Consider the following 15,452-nt stretch of genomic DNA (forward strand, 5'->3'; position numbering starts at 1 on the left):
TATAATTTGTGGGAAAGGGGGTATTAGCTACTGACTGGAATTAATTTCAATCTTGGGTAACAAAAGTTTGCTTTCTTAAAAACAGAACGTATTTGCGATAATTCAGGTTGGAATGAGCCCCGAGAGGTCTCCCAGTGCATCACTGCTGAAATATGCAAATCACCCATTGTTGTCCTTTGAAGCTAAACACACCTCCAGATCCGCTGGAATGATGTGTCAGCTTGTGATTTGTACAGAGCCAGAATAATCCAACATGCACTCCTGGGTAAAGTTCCTCTATGTTGGAGTATAAATGGGCTTTATAATTTTTTTGTGTGTTCAGTTGTAATCACTGGTGCAGCATAACTGAGCTAGGTTTACTTACACATTACTGTAACATGCCTTAACTTTTTGAGATAAGAAAGGGGGACACTTAACCCATGCCCCTGCCACCGCTAGTCACACATACTACAAAGATTTCATAAGAAAAATGTGTGGTACTTACGAATTATCCCATCTGGAAAGTTTGGCAGCTTTTTGTTAAAGTGGAACTTCAGCCTAAACAAACATACTGTCATTAAGTTACATTAGCTATATTAATTAAAATAGATAGGTAATGTAATCTCTTACCCACCCGGTTTTAAAAGAACAGGTAAATGTTTGTGATTTCATGGGGCAGCCATCTTGTTCATAGGGGCAGCCATCTTTTTGGTAGAAAGGAGGTGACAGGGATCATGAGACAGCTCCAACTGTCCTCTGTCCTGATCACACCTCCCAGCTGCACACGCTAGGCTTCAAATCTCAAAAAAAAAAATTGAACCAAAACAGCAGCATGAGAACAATAGCAGAAATCCCATCATGCTTTGCACAGCATCAGGGGAAAAATGCCCGGGCAGTTTTCTTCTGTGCAGCTAAAAATGAGTTTTGGATAAGAAAAACAAATGCTGTGAAACTGTTAAACACCAAGCTTTTTCAGTGCTGCTGAGTAGATTTTTAGTCTGGAGGTTCACGTTAAAGTTCTGTTTGCTCCCCAGGAAGATCTGACCATTTTTGGTCAAAGTTGAAAGTCCTGGTTTTCTGTTGCACTGGGTCTCAGGTCGGTATGATGCTCAGTGCCCAAGTTATGGTGTTTTGGAGGAGGAGTGTCCCCTGAACTTGGCTGCAGAATGTGCAATTACAGAAGTACGGGACAAACCTAACATGATAAGCAGCACGCCCGGTAGGTCATCTTCCTTCGCAGCATAAATCTGTGTCTTCAAAACCTATTTCAACACACACAAGCAATAGAACACAGCAGTACATGCATCCAGCTACATTTAAGTGGTCAGCAGGTGCGTGTGTCTTCGAAACTTATGTCAAGTGCCCTGGGTCTCATTACAGATGAAAGAGCAGCGCAGCTATGCACCCTTGTCTCCTCTCTGTCTTACTGGCATGGGCAGGAGACTCAATTCCACTGTGCTCTCTGCAGCAAAGTGAAGGGGACACTCGTCCCCCAAACCCCCCCTAATTTGGAAATGGGGCATCACATTGACTCGGGACCCAGTGCAAAAGAAAGCCGGGACTTTCAGTATTGCAAAAATGGTTAGATCTGGCTACGGGATCAAACAGAACTTTAACAAAAAGCTGCCAAAATTTCCAGACGGGATAATACGGAAGTACCAAATGTGTTTATTAACCTTCCTAGCGGTAACCCCGACCTGAGCACGGGGTGGGAAAAATGAGCTGCGAGCGGTAAGCCCGAGCTCAGGTCGGGGTAGGGAATTACTTTTTTTTTTTCTGCCTTTAGGAGTCCCACGCAGAATCGGTGCTGTGCAGCGGGACTCTAGCCTCTGTCCTCGGCGGTCTTCAGCCTTTCTTTGGCCGCCGGGAACCCCATATCCCCGCTCGTTTCGGGGACCCGGCGGCCAATCAGTGTGGCGGAGCGGCGTGACGTCACGGGGCAGGACAAAAAAAAAAAAATATATATAATAAAAAAAAGGGACGCACATAAAAAAAAAAAAAAAAAAAAAAAAAAGGACGCACATAGCTGACTGTTTGGAGGAGTTTGCAAAGCTGATGGGAGCCGCTGGGACGGTCTATGGACTATGGAGTAAGAAATCTATGCGTTATGCTATGTGGACAAGTTTATATGATGAACACAGTTTTGTAGCAGGGCTTTTAAAGTTTAATAAACTGTTTTACACTATGATAAGTTATCTTTGAACTCCGGTTGTTTTTATATGGAGGCAATGGATGCCTATTGACACTGTTAAGCATACTGCGGGTAAGCAGGCACTCAGAGGGGTGATTGGCTCCTATCCTGCTGCTCAGGTGCTGGCACTTTTTTCCTTGCAGTTTGTGTGAACACTAAGGATGCATGTTGTACGTAAGATACACCCTATGTTGTGTTTTTTCTATGCTTCTCTTTTACATATGCTTCACTGGATGTCTATGAGGAGTCAAAACAGAAGCATTCTCTCACAATTGAACATACAGAAGCACAGCAGGATATAACTGTAATCACCTTTACAAGAGGACCCTGCTTGCAGCTATTGAAAAACTTACAAGTACTTTGTGACCATTGAGCGTAGCTATATGTGGTCTTAAATTCGCTCTCTTATCACCAAAGCAGGCTGTATTGTTCTAATCTTTACCGCCTGTTCTAATATTTATGAACTGACATGCGTTGAGGTAATTACCGCACAAGTCAGTAATTTACCTCACTGCTCGGTAATTTCAGCTTGTCATGCGGTAACAGCTTTTATGAATTGACATTCTCCTAAGTGCTCGGTAAAGTCAGCCGTTTTCAGCATTAACGAATGCGGTAATGATTTATGAATTGACCCCATAGTGTAAGTTGCAGGCCAAATGGTTTATTGAGATTTTGCATTTATTGAACAATCTCAAACTGATGTAACTTTAGTGACCGTGGGTAGCCTGCTCTTCCCCCTTCTGCAGAGTAGCGCAGTGGAGCAGTTTAATATTTTCCTGCTCCAGTGCAGCTTTGGATCTCCTCGGATCTTCCTGATAGCCACATGCTCTATGCAGCATACCTCTGGTTCTTGAGGCATGTCACATGACCATAAAAGGAAATATGAAAGCACACAGCGAGCGACTGCCAGAAAGAACAGAAGAGACAATGCAGTGCTGCAGCAGGTAATGGCTCTGTTGTGCTACTCTGCCATGTGGGGAGATGTCAGGGGAAAGGTGTGTAGGTGTGCGAGTATAAATTTACCAGTTACTGGGGAAAGAGTGGGAGCTTGGGCAGTGATCATCCCATGGGTTACTGGCACAAACCGGCAATTTTTAGCCAGAAACACTGTCACCAGTGTACAAAAACTGGGTAAAAGAGGCGCCCTGGTGGTTTATAATAGCACTTGAAAACAGTTTAAAAATGACAAAACACTTTGAGGTGGCTTACCTCAAATGACGAAAATCTTTGTTAGAACAAAAGATTTTATGGGTAGCACAGGCAACGCGTTTCACGGGTCTAAGCCCACTTCCTCAGGCCAAATAACAGTGCCAATCTACAAAGGTATATTCAGTATAGAGAGGTTCCCTATGCGGAATATACCTTTGTAGATTGGCACTGTTATTTGGCCTGCGGAAGTGGGCTTAGACCCCTGAACCGCGTTGCCTGTGCTACCAATAAAATCTTTTGTTCTAACAAAGATTTGTGTCATTAGACGTAGCCACCTCAAAGTGTTTTGTCATTTTTAAACTGTTTTTAAGTGGTTTTATAAACCACTGCCTCTTTTACCCAGTTTGTACATATCATACCCCCATACCTCACAGTTTGAGGGGTCGAGACAGAACACACGTGGTCCCACCACGGTGGACATCGGTCTTCTTTTTCCCAAGGAGAGCAACCGCATCCAGATCCCTAGGGGTCACCCTGATTGGAGTCGGGTTTGTTGCCTCCACCTGCTTCCTGCAGGTGGTTGCCCCACTGCAACCCACCTTTGTGAGTAGCTTTTTTTCCCCCACTATTTATATCCATCATTGTTTTGACATTACACACTACACTATTGGGCTCCCGTTCCTGTCTCCTGTGTTTTTTTCTCCAGAGGGTGCACAGACACTCATACCCCACCACTGTAACCAGTGTGCTCCTTAGTACTGGAAGGCATTGTGCTGTCTGTTTGGACATTAAAAGCTGTCGAGGGCCACATAAAATGGGGAAGGATGACCACATTCGGCCCGCGGGCCTTGTGTTTGACACCTGTGCACTAAGAGGCCACAACCTCGCAGGGCCCCAGTCCTAAAGAGCAGCAACAGCCACGCCAAAAGATCAGAGATACTGCACCATCTTTCCTCCCAAACCTTCAAGTCTGTTCCTCTTGTGTATGGCTACTGAGAGTGAGGAGTTGGACGTTGGAGTGTTTATGGCCATGTTGGTGCTTTATAAAAATGGTTCCACCACCATGATGGTGCTGCCTCTGTAAAGCTGCCTGAATGGTGACATTCTTCTCTTGCACCCCAGTCCTGTCCTCCCCCGACTGTACCCTCTTGTCACAGTTAAACCAGCTGACAAGGGTGGTGCGGTAGTTGTGATGGATAAGTCGATGTACCAGGGAGAGGTCTTGCGACAGCTCTCTGATACGTTGACAGAGGTCACGTGCTAGGGTGACTGGACGTGCAGAGGGACGCAGACCCAGACAACAGTTGAGTAAACGCATACCTTTTGTTACGAAGTATAACACCAAGAGTGACACAATTGCGAAAATTGTTAGACGGCATTGGCATCTGTTGTCTGACACTTTTCCAGAAATTGAGTATTTTAGAAACCCTCCATTGATTTCATACAAACGTGCCCCAACCCTTCGAGATCGGTTGGTGCATGCAGAAACAGTGAGGGAGGCCCCTCAGAGAACTAATAGGAGAGGTACTTATCCAGGTCTCAATTGTGTGCACTGTAGTGCAGTGATTAAGGGGGATGAAATCTGTCACCCCTACCACGGTACTAAATTTAAGGTCAACGGGTGGCATACATGCGACTCTAAATATGTTGTATATGCATTGAAATGTCCGTGTGGTTTGCTCTACATTGGACAAACCACGCAGAAACTAAAAAAGCGGCTATCGTCGCACAAGCATGCGATTCGTGAACGGTTAGTTGATCAGGCGGTAGCATCACATTTTGTACAGGCTAAAAACAGTGCAAGCCAGCTGAGGTTCATGGTCGTTGAACAAGTGGCTCCGTTGAGACGTGGAGGTGACCGTATTAAAAAATTACTTTGGAGAGAAGCATATTGGATTAAGAGGCTGGATACAATGGAGCCACGGGGTCTTAACAGAGAGTTGGATCTTATTCCATTTATATGATTGCCCGTCTCCATCGTACCCAGCCACTGATATATCTGTAATTAGGATTCATGTTATATTTTATTAATACTTAGTATTTTATTTATTCAGTATTCTAATTTTTTCAGTACTCTAATTTTTGAACAATTTTGAGGTAGTGTGGGACCATCCAATTGATGGCTCTTATTTACTTTTGACAGCACATGCGTAGTAGCCCTATAAATTGTATGTCTGGGAACTGTGTCCTAATGCATGTCTGGCGGCTTTGCACCTTGGCCTCTGAATCTACACGCTTCCCCTGCATATAGCCTTATATGCGTATGGCTCATTATATAATTTCTGCAGTATAGTTTAGTCATGGACATGTTCATTTGGATGATTAAATGATGTGTTCTGTTGTGACCAGTTGGTCACTGTATAGAGTCTGCCTTATGTTATCTATATTATTCCTTGTGTGTATATATATGGGCTCTCCTCACGCCCTCCGTCTTTGCCCCGCCCTCTACCAGATGACAGACAGCGGCTTCGGCCGCTGACGTCATCGCGGCTCCCGTCCGGCCGCCTGGCGGCTGCGCGCTTGCGCTGTCGCCATGGCGTCATCCGGCATGGTCCCCTAGCTTGTCCGCATGCGCGGCCGGCGTGGTGGGATAGCCGGATAGGACGGGAGAAGGGGGCAGAGACGGCGGACATTGGAGATGTGTGTGGACGGGAGGGACACAAAGGAGGCGTCTACCTCGGCAGGTGAGCATTTCAGTCTCCTATCAGGTCCGCTGGATTGTGGATGTAACTGATTGGTTTACAACATTTTGAAATGATTGGCTACTGCTGATGGGTGGCACTATATATGAGTAGGTGTATCATTGTATAGTGTACATGCAGCAAGCTTGATAAAGAGGCGTATGCCTTGAAACGTCGCATTTAACTGCTGTCATGCTATGACAAAATAAAAGAGCAATTGATTATTCTTGATGGTGCCGGCTCTTCTCTACGCCTGCAAGATTGATCCGGAGTGCTGCTGGATCCGGGCCTGGGCACATCGTTTGAACGGCAACTTAGTGGATGCTCCACATCTCTTTTACCTCCCCCGACTGTAAGGCAGTATATCCACCCCACACACCGATATAGCACCATATTATCAAAGTAACGTGGCTGATTTTTTTTTTTTAAATGTATTCTCACACACTGGGAACTATTCAGTCATATACCGTTCATAAAGAGCAAGTTGGCAATAAGGGATGTACCCTACTTTCCACTCTTCAGCACTACATCAAGTTATTGAAAAGTAGGGGAGAAGAGGTCACCCATACATAAAGCAACACTCCGTGTAGATAGATAGAGAGACACATTAATATTGACGCTACTCATTCACGCCGACACTGGAAAGCATATGTTTTCATTGATTTTAATGGACAACTGAAGCAAGAGGGATATGGAGGCTGACATATTTCCTTTTTAACAATGCACATTGCCTGGCTGTCTTGCAGATCCTCTGCCTCTAATACTTTTAGCCATAGACCCTAAACAAGCATGCAGCAGATCTGGCGTTTGACATTTATTGTCAGATCTGACAAGATTAGCTGCATGCTAGTTCCTGGTGTGGTTCAGACACTTCAGCAGCCAAATAGATCAGCAGGGCTGCCAGGCAATGTGTATTATTTAAAAGGAAATAAATATGGCAGCCTCCATATTATTCTCACTTCAGTTCCCCTATAGATGTTATGGTCTGTGTGTTCTTTCCAATATGATAATGAATGAATAAATATTTTGATACAGTTTCCTGGAAAGTGGATTGGTCGTCGTGGGCCAGTTGAATGGCCCCCAAGGTCTCCCGATCTGACCCCCTAAGACTTATCTTTGGGGTCATCTGAAGGTAATTGTCTATGCTGTGAAGATACAAGATGTGCAGCACCTAAAACTACGGATACTGGAAGCCTGTGCTAGCATTTCTCCTGCGGTGTTGCTATCAGTGTGTGAAGAGTGGGAGAAGAGGGGTGCATTGACAATCCAACACAATGGGCAGCACATTGAACGCATTTTATAAGTGGTCAGAAACTTAAAAATAACTCATGAAAGAAGAATGTTACATTAAAACCAAGCACACCATTGTTTTTCTTGAGAAATTCCCAATAAGTTTGATGTGTCACATGACCCTCTTTCTATTGAAAAAACAAAAGTTGGATTCAAAATGGCCAACTTCAAAATGGCCACCATGGTCACCACCCATCTTGAAAAGTTTCCCCCCTCACATATACTAATGTGCCACAAACAGGAAGTTAATATCACCAACCACTACCATTTATCCATATAAATGGCCCACCCTGTACATGTGAAGTTAGCTCCGTTTTAAAAACCTTTTAAATGGCGGGCTGGCATATCATATACATTACAGGCTCTGAACATTAGCTTTGTTTAAAGGTTACTATTTTTTTTTAAATGAAGTTACTCTACTTTAGCCCCTCCTCATTTTACATAAATCTAGAATAGGCCTGCCCTCTCCTAAAACATATGTAACCCTAATGTACCCCCTTAATGCTAATATGAGATAATTGGGGCGACTCAGGACTTGATCCACGCTGTGTCAAGTGTTAATTTATATAGCAGTGTGAACCCATTGGCCACACCTCTCACAAAGCCAACGTATGGGAGGCTCTGGGTTATAGCGGTAAATGTCTGACACGTTTCATGTAGAGCCGACTGCTAAGCTTAATACCCCAGTAAGTAGGAAAATCATTCTCCAACTTTCTTCAACTCATCCTTATCTTCTACATGGATGATTTTAGCACTGTTACTAAGCAGACGATAAGCCAGTGTTCTCAGAATTTTTTTCCAGCCGGGTGGCATGAAAAAGTAGCCGGGTGGGGCATTCGGGCTGAACCGCGTGCTCAGGGAGCAGTTGCCAGGCAGCAGCGAGCAGTTACGAGTCGATAGTCTTTTCGCTGCCTGGCAACTGCTGCTGGCCGCTGCCTGGCAACTGCTGCTGGCCGCTGCCTGGCAACTGCTGCTGGCCGCTGCCTGGCAACTGCTTGCCGAGCACACAGTTCAACTGCCCGTGGAAAGGGGCTCTTACTGGAGAGATGGTCAATGAGCGGCAAATAATCCTGAGCTGATGAGGATTAGGCAAATACAATATGCAAAATTAGAGGAAGTATTAGAGGCAGATGATCAGCAGGATAGCAAATGGTATTGCTTAAAGGAGTCATCAGGCAATATACATAAAATAAGTGCTACTTACCGGGGGGCTTCCTCCAGCCCCAAGCTCCCAGCATGTCCCTTGCCGCAGCTCCGTTACCCGGCGATGACGTCAGGGCGACCTCCAGGTCGGCCTGTACTGCGCCACATGGGCCGGAGCGGACTGCGCAGGAGGTCACTGTGACGTCATCGCCGGGGACCAGGACAGAGCTGCGGCGAACGGCTGAAGGGAGAGCTGCGGCGAGGCACATGCTGGGAGTTTGGGGCTGAAGGAAGCCCCCAGTAAGTAGAACTTATTTTATGTATATTGCCTGATGACTCCTTTAAAAAAGGGCAACCGAGGTGACTTGTGACATGATGAGATAAACCATGAAGCAGTAGATCAAAGCTTTTTTTATGAACATTGGCCAATCAAAATTGGGTGTGTACACACCCCAAGTACAAAATAAACTAAAAAGTCTCCCCCAAATCCCAGTTATGCTGTCTAATAAGCAGGCATATCAGCAGTAAATATTACCTTATCCTGGTGGAAAACAAGGACAGTACGGGGTCCTTTGCTTAAGGCGGAATCCAAACATTGATCAAGCTGGCGATCTGTAGTCACATGACCTTCGTGTGTGCCGGGCTGGTCGCTCCACAGAGCACTATCAGAGAAATTGGTAGTGTTACAGTTTTAATATCAGTCCCACAGAATACAAAACATTGTACTAAAAATCTGTAGTATGAACCTAGCCTTGCACCTAAATGTCCTCCAGAGATGCAGACTACCCAGCAAGCTCTTGGTGAACCAGAACTCCTAGGAGTGTGTAAGGGGCTACAAAGGATCAAAAAGCCCTTACTAAAATGTTACCAAAAACTAAAGTTTCCAGAGATGCTTGAAGGAATACGGGGGGGGGGGGGGGGGGGGGGGGGGAAACCTTCTTGGCTGAGAGAGCCATAAAGGCCACATATTTTAGAATGTAATTCCGTGAGAGCCATACAATATGTTTCAAACTGGCACAGTGTGCATGCGCAGAAGAGGGCTCTTGTCCCTCTTGAGAGGCATTTATCGTGACCTTGAGACGGTACTGTGTGTAATCCTATTTATTGCCTGAAGTGGGAATATACCTGCGAAACGCGTTGCCAGTTTCTAGGAGTATGTGAATAAATTCTGACTACCTCAATGAACAGTGTCGTGTCTGTTTTGGAGTGGCTGGTCCACCACCGCCTCCTGAACGTTTTATACGATTTTAGCATATTTTATCCTTGTGGCGCCTCTGTGCATCTTTACAAATCAAGATATCCACCCATGGTGGAAGGGTGGTACACCCTCTTCTTCCTCTATCCACAGAGAGAAACATCTTAGTCCTGAGTGGGCACAGGCCTAATCTCCCCACCTGCCTTTACAGTGGTTGCCTTGGGGGCAACCCCGGTTTGTAAGTAGAATACTTTTCATTATTCCCTTCCTGTTCCAATACTTACTACACTATATTGGGCTCTCAGTTTTTTTCTTCATAACTGTATACACATCTCCATGGCAACAGGGACATGAGCCCGCTTCTGCACATGCACACTGTCCCAGTTTGAAACATATTGTATGGCTCTCACGGAATACGGAATGTGATACAATGGATAATGGACCAAAACGCACCAGATCTAAAAAGAAAAAAAAAGAAAAAAAGATGGACCCCCAAAGAAGGAAAAAACCCGGCCCTGGATAAATACATCAACAAATTCAGACGCAGAATCTGACAGGATCCTGAGTAAAAGAAAGACACTGGCCCAGAATGTAACACCACAGGAGCAACAGGCCATCAGATCCCTTAAGGAGAATAAGGACATTATTATTAAACCAGCGGATAAAGGTGGTGCCATAGTCATAATGAACACCAGTGACTACATCCAGGAGGCACAAAGACAATTATCCAACACCGCTCACTATGCCAAATTACAGGGGGACCCCACAAAAGGCTACAGGATGGCACTTAATAGGATGGTTAACAGATTGCCTGCAAACATCAGACTACATGTAAGGACCCTTATCCCTGAAGAGCCTAGAACAGCCTGCTTTTACATGCTTCCCAAGATCCACAAAGAGGGAAACCCAGGCAGGCCCATAATCTCAGGGAGCGGAACTCTTACAGAGAACATCTCAGGGTGGCTGGAAAACATCTTGAAACCTCTTGTCTGTAAAAGACCCAGCTACTTACAGGATACCACCCACCTCCTGAACAAACTGACAGCCCTCGGCCCAGTACCTGAGGGAACCATACTGGCCACGTTGGACGTGGAGTCCCTGTACACGAACATTCCCCATGATGATGGTATTGCGGCCTGCCGTAAATATCTTCAGGGTCAGGGCATACCTGTAAAGCCTATTACTGGCCTGATCAAATTCATTCTCACTCAGTTATTTCACTTTTGGACAGGACCTCCATTTACAGCAGATGGGCGTGGCAATGGGTTCGCGATTCGCTCCACAGTATGCAAATCTATTCATGGCCAAAATCGAAGAGGAATACCTCAATGCATGTGGCATAAAACCCTTGGCCTACTTCCGCTTCATTGATGATATTTTAATCATCTGGTCCGCAAGTGAGGATGATCTCCAGTTCCACAGGAACTTCAATGCCTTCCATCCTACAATCAAATTGAAACTTACCTACTCTCACACAAAGATTAACTTTCTGGACACCACCATATACATCAGGGGTAACAACATACAAACCTCTGTGTATCGCAAACCTACAGACCGTCCCACATACCTAAGATATGACACAGTTTTCATCCCAAGCACATTAAGAACTCTATAATTTACAGCCAAGCTATAAGGTACAACCGGATTTGTTCCGACAGGATGGACAGAGACAAGCACCTGGATCACCTTAGGAACACTTTCATTAAACAAGGTTACAGTCCTCCCATGGCTGAGGCCCAAATCAGGAAAGCCAGCAACATCCCCAGGACTGAACTCCTGAAATATACGCAAAACCAGAAAGAGGAACGTGTCCCTTTGGTTGTCACCTACAACCCACACCTGGAAATCTTAAGGAGGATTGCTAAGGAACTTCATCCCATTTTACACAAGGATCACAGACTGAGAACGATATTCCCTAAACCTCCACTCTTGTCATTTCGGCAACCACACAATCTAAAACAGATGATTGTCAGGAGCTCTTTGAATAGGCCTCAACAAAACGGAACATAAATAAACTTCCACCACGACACTGCGCTCACAGCTTCAGAGTTGTCTTGTTCCAAAGTTGTCACTCAAACATACAAGGGAAAACAAAGAGACATAGCATAATACTGTTTGGACTTATATCTCCTTCCCAAACACCATGTGCTCTAAATAATTTTCTAGTGTGTCTCCTCCGGCATGCAGGGTCTCACAGGTCCTCACCATATAGCGTGGCCGCCAAATCACAGACAGCTATACACATCTAATGTTACCACCGGATGTCACAGTGCTCTTCCTGCTATCCATATATCCCAACCACCAGTACACGTGGACTCTCACCTATTCACATTGCCATCCACATTATAAGACAGCAAACTCGCTTATTGCATAGCCTCAACAGTCGTCTCCCCGCAGATGGATCCACATCAGAGCAGATAGTTCATAGCACCTATCAAACTGAAAGGCCTCTCATAGCGTAAAACCGTATGTTTATTTAAAAAGTTAAAACAGAGTGCACTCACATGATCCGAAGTTTAACAAGCATAACATAAAATCAATGTCCTCCACGCCAGCTCTCTCCACACCCGTAGCTCCGCCCTACGCGTTTCGTGCATGCGCACTCATCAGGGGCTGGAGGTGTGTAGAGGGCCAGCATGTTATATCGTGTCCTGACATCTATTCTACTCCAATCGGCATGACTGCCCATCCCCAAGATGGCCGCTATCCAAATTCCGCCCTTACCCTGTGATTAAGCAATGACGCTACATCCCTTAGCCTATCATTCTATGCCACATCAGATTGGGCGGGGCTTTCAGCCGCCCAGGACGGACCGCCCACCGCTCACTCATGTCATAGCAGATCCGTATATTCGGACGGCGGACTCCGTCATTTGCAGCGCCCCGCCCACCAGCATCATGTCATGGCATATGGTTGGCACGCCCACCAGAATACTCCGCCTAGCTGATTGATCGCCCATCGTGAACACCAGCAGATTGGCTGGCAGGAAAGAGGTGTCCATACGCTACCATATTCATTACATCAGAGTTACACCACATAGGCCACTCCTCCAGCCCCCGGTGAGCCATCCACATAAATACCCCTCAGTTTTAATCATAAATTACAGCATTAAAACATACACACTAGACAATGGCAGACTAACCATATCATCAACAATATTGACATTATTAGAAAAACATCCCCTGCAGTATATCACATTACGATCGGCCCAGACCCATACATTGGCAATTATCAATCACAGTGTTCGGAAAGATTAGCAATCATAACAACATGATCGACAGTTCTCATAAATTTCAACTTTCATTAAAATGTCCTTTTCAAAGTAAGCCTAATGCTTTTATACATAATTGTCCATCCACATTTCATGAAGATATATTCAACCTTGGGGAACTTCCTGCAGCAAGGTATCCTTAACCACTTTAACCATATACGCTCACCAAATCAAGTGGCCAATCCTCTCAGATTAGCAATTTAGCGTTTTTGGCCTTGCCAGCACAAATTCCCCCGATGACTCCACCGGTCCCTTCAGATAACCAGCTTTCAGCTCAGGGTGAGACAAAAAAAACAAAAGTACAATAGTGTGATACCGTCTATAAATGGGTTTCAAGTGTTTCCACCAGTGCACCCCTTTTCCACAACAGTGCTGCCCTGTGTGCCTCCACCAAAACAGATACACAGAGCGCTCACCAGATGCACTGGCCGACCCACAACAGACCAGCAAGGGAGCGTGTTGGTATGGATTAGCCTCCAATCTTTGGTATATAATATCTCCTAGGGCTCAAACAAAGTCGACCATAGCGTAATTCCGTTAAATTTTAATAAACTTTAAAAAGTAGTGCACTTACAGTCTTCCAGTAAAACATGCGCATATAAAATCACAGTACAGGATCCTCCAGCGTCTCCTCAGCTCTCCAAGCTCCGCCCTACTAGTTTCGTCGATTGACTCATCAGGGGCTTGGCCAATCAGAGCTGAGGGACGCTTTAAGTAGTTTACACCCATGTCACAGAACCAGCTGCCTCAGCTGGATTCACTCGCTGCTAATGCTGCTATCATACCAAGCAGCCAATAGGATGGGCTATATGTGTTGAACTACATTGCCCACAAGCCTTAGCGACAGTTTTCGCATAAAATTAGTGTAAAAAATACTCACTCATCTATGTCTCTAAAGGTGCGGAATATGTCCTCCCGTCCGGGTGAGCGGTGATATTCCCCGCTCTGCTGTATATTACAGGCCTGTCGCACTTGCTCCTTCCTACTGTCTCCAAACTTCAAGCCCCAGAGTCCCCTTATGTGCGCCGACAGCCAATAGCATTCTAAGAACTACAGGACCCACAGTCCTCCTTGTTCCAGCGGCGGCCATTTTTAATTCCCAAAAACGGACTACAGGGGAGAAAAGAACTACAAAACCCATAAACCTCCTCGCTAGAGCGGCGGCCATTTTTCCCACAAAACGGACTACAAGGACAGTAAAGCCCTCTACGTTATAGTGAACGGCTAATTAAGGTGGCGAAAACGCCAACCTGGCAAGGGAATAATAGAGCATTGTGATACTGAGTATATATGAATAGCTTCAATAAACACTACTGCCTATTATTAAAGGGATCCCTAATTACAAGGACAGAGACAAACTAAAAAAATGATGATGTATTAAAATACAAAAATGAAAATAAAAATAAAAATAAAAATGAAAATAAAAATGTCTTTGAAGGTCTAACTCTTATGAAGACCAGTGGATTGGCAATACCATCAACCGATGAGCTGCCCACACATCCTAGACCCTAACTCGCCACCCTACCCCCTAAAATTTGGGTTACCTAGTAACCTCAGTGTACCCTGTGGTGTGAACCTTATGTACTACCCCATCTCTGGCCATATGGCCTCAATGTAACCCTGCAATGTGCACCTCATATGCCACAGGTTCCCACCAACCGGACCGGTGGTGTAAACCATATCTCCTGTATAGCATAAAGGCAGCTCATGAATCCAACCTCAACAGTATACCCTCCCCTGCTTTTAAACAACTTAACCAGTCAAAGCACCATTCCCCCCTCCCACATCTCCCAATGACACCCTAATCATCCGCGATGAAACAATTTATATCAAGTTCCACATTTAATCCACCAGGGGTGAGTGTCTTTAACTCATAAATCCATCTCGTCTCCATTTTGGAAATTTCCCTAATTTTATGACAACCCCTCCACCTAGCCGTTAGTTTTTGTAACCCACAGAAATTGAGAAATGCCGGATTTTTATTGTGCTTCTCTAAAAAATGTTTAGAGACGCTGTGCCCCCCAAAACCCCTCGCTATATTATTGACGTGCTCCCCAATCCTCCTTTTGAGGGTCCTTTTCGTGCGGCCCACATATTGCAGGCCGCACGGGCACCAGAGGAGGTAGACCACATATTTACTATTACAATGGATAAATTCCTTAATTTTGTGACTTCTCCCTGTGCGCAAAGAACTAACTTCCTGTTTTCTAATCCCCTGTGCTCTTTCACAACCAACACATTGATGACACGGGTAAAAACCCACATTCCCCCAAGCATCAGTTCTATCCCTAATTTTAGGGCCATCCACATATGTTTTAACCAATTTCTGCTGTAAGTTACTTGCTCGCCTATAAATGAACTTAGGTTGTTCTGGTAGAGCCCTACCCAGAACAGGGTCATTCCTCAAAAGACTCCAATGTCTCTTGAAAATCCTTTCAACCTGCTTGTACTGTGAGTTGTAATCCATCAAAACCGCATACTCAAAGGCATTGGACCCATTTTGTCCTTCTCTTTTGTTCTCTAAATAATGTTCTCTCTGTGTATTCAAAACTT

General features: G+C 45.1%; 1 protein-coding gene across 1 annotated transcript in view; it reads right to left on the reverse strand.

The window, feature by feature from the left end:
* Nucleotides 1–15,452, reverse strand: part of ATP6AP1 (ATPase H+ transporting accessory protein 1) — a 74,815-nt gene that overhangs the window by 41,375 nt on the left and 17,988 nt on the right. Inside the window, exon 2 of the mRNA XM_068248815.1 lies at nt 8,969–9,095. Coding sequence (XP_068104916.1) covers nt 8,969–9,095 — 127 coding nt within the window. The remainder of the gene's footprint in view (nt 1–8,968; nt 9,096–15,452) is intronic.

Source organism: Hyperolius riggenbachi, chromosome 8 (assembly GCF_040937935.1).
Source record: "Hyperolius riggenbachi isolate aHypRig1 chromosome 8, aHypRig1.pri, whole genome shotgun sequence".
Lineage (NCBI taxonomy): Eukaryota > Metazoa > Chordata > Amphibia > Anura > Hyperoliidae > Hyperolius > Hyperolius riggenbachi.